The sequence below is a fragment of the Pyxicephalus adspersus genome, chromosome 6 (assembly GCF_032062135.1).
Source record: "Pyxicephalus adspersus chromosome 6, UCB_Pads_2.0, whole genome shotgun sequence".
NCBI lineage: Eukaryota > Metazoa > Chordata > Amphibia > Anura > Pyxicephalidae > Pyxicephalus > Pyxicephalus adspersus.
The window spans coordinates 19,270,560-19,272,387 of record NC_092863.1 but is presented as its reverse complement, the minus strand read 5'-3'; the positions used below and the strand labels follow the sequence as shown (position 1 = coordinate 19,272,387).

At 35.4% G+C, this 1,828-nt stretch overlaps 1 protein-coding gene across 4 annotated transcripts in view; it reads right to left on the bottom strand.

The window, feature by feature from the left end:
* LOC140333293 (homeobox protein Hox-B8) overlaps window positions 1–1,828 on the bottom strand; it is a 6,518-nt gene continuing 4,690 nt past the window's right edge. For 2 of the 4 annotated variants that reach the window (XM_072414860.1, XM_072414859.1), the window contains one exon: window positions 1–811. In XM_072414860.1, the coding sequence (XP_072270961.1) occupies window positions 558–811 (254 nt within the window). In that variant the 3' untranslated portion in view covers window positions 1–557. The remainder of the gene's footprint in view (window positions 812–1,828) is intronic. The other 2 variants (XM_072414857.1, XM_072414858.1) reach the window with 1 other exon arrangement.

The following is a 1,828-nucleotide window of genomic DNA, read 5'->3' as shown; positions in this document are numbered from 1 at the left end:
TTTTTTTGCCCAATCATTTTATTTGTTTGAAATTTTTCTTGATCAGAACATTTCATAACAAGAAATAAACACTAGCTTCTAATTATATTAAAATTAATAACAGAACACGTATTTGTACACACACGCACACACACATACTACAGGACAATCATTTTAAGGATTTTTTTTAGAGGTGAAACTCAAGACAAATATATTTTTTGATTATTTTACTAGGTCAGCAGATCTGTGACTACAGTCCACAGTACATCATATTGTATCTGAACAAAACACAGTCCTACACAAACACTTGGGGTTTTCCTTCACAGTAATTCAGACGAGCTAATTAAACACAGTCACAATATTTTATTCAGGGTCTCTCCATAAATTGGAGTCTGATAAAAGTTTGATCTGCAAATACTTGTGCTACATGAAGTCACATCGAAAATGGATCTAGTCTGTCACCACATTGGGGTAGGTAGCTAACCCTATAATAGAAAAGGGATCTAGGTAGTATGATAGGTTCCAGGAGATTCAGTGGACCTTGTGTGGGGGGTCACCAGTCTTTTTGAGGTTTCTGGTCACTCCTCTTCCTCTTCCTCAGTCTCCGGCTTTTCCTGGCTGTTTGAGGAAGGACTGGATGTCTTGTTCTCTTTTTTCCATTTCATTCTTCGGTTCTGAAACCAGATTTTTATCTGTCTTTCTGTCAGACACAAGGCATGAGCGATTTCTATGCGCCTTCGCCGCGTCAGGTAGCGATTATAATGGAACTCCTTTTCCAGTTCCAGGGTCTGGTACCGCGTGTAGGTTTGGCGACCCCTCTTTCTGTCATTGCCTACAATATACAGACGAGACAGGATCAATATGACTGGTGTACATCATAGGTATACCTGGCCTGATCATACATTAATATATCATGGCAATGCTGTGCTATCTATATATTAGACCAAAGTGGCTATTACAGACATTCAAATCATTTTAGGTAGTTTAGGTTTTTTTTAGCAATAGAGCATACTTAATATATACGGTATATATATATATATATATATACACACACACACACATATATATATATATATATATAGCCAAAGCATTTGTGATCAGGGTAATTGTGAGAGCTGCGGGAGACCAGGTGGGTGAGATTAATCAACTAAGTTGTACTGCAGGGGTTTTGTAATCACATGTTATTCTATGTGGGGGGCTGAGTGAAAATTAATAAGTAGATAGGTAGTTCTCTGGATATCTATGGGGGGCACCAGTAATCGGATATGTACTTCTGTAGGGGGCTAGCGAGCTATAAGTAAATGGATATTTGATTCTGCGGGGAATCTTGGAGACAATCAGCAAACAGATACAAGTCAAGATGTATGTTATAAGATATATTTGTAGTTTATGTGTCTACACATTGTATTTTTCAGTATGACATAGTACAAGGTAAGAGAACATGTGTTATTGGGTAGAACACGTGTTTGTGGTCGGATCATATCCACTGTGACGAATTGCTGGATTAATATTTGGTCAGTCTTTGTGCTGGATAGGAGGGGTAAAGTTAACCCAAAAAGGAAACAGCATAAGACCTATACTAATCACACACAGCTAGACTGATATATATATATATATACATATTAATATATACTTATATTATACTAATCACACACACCTAAATTTAAAATTTCCATATATATACATATTTATATATATACTTATCCTATACTAATCACACACAGCTAGATATATATATGTATACTTATCCTATACTAATCACACACACCTAAATTTAAATTTTCCATATATATACATATTTATATATATACTTATCCTATACTAATCACACACAGCTAGATATATATAT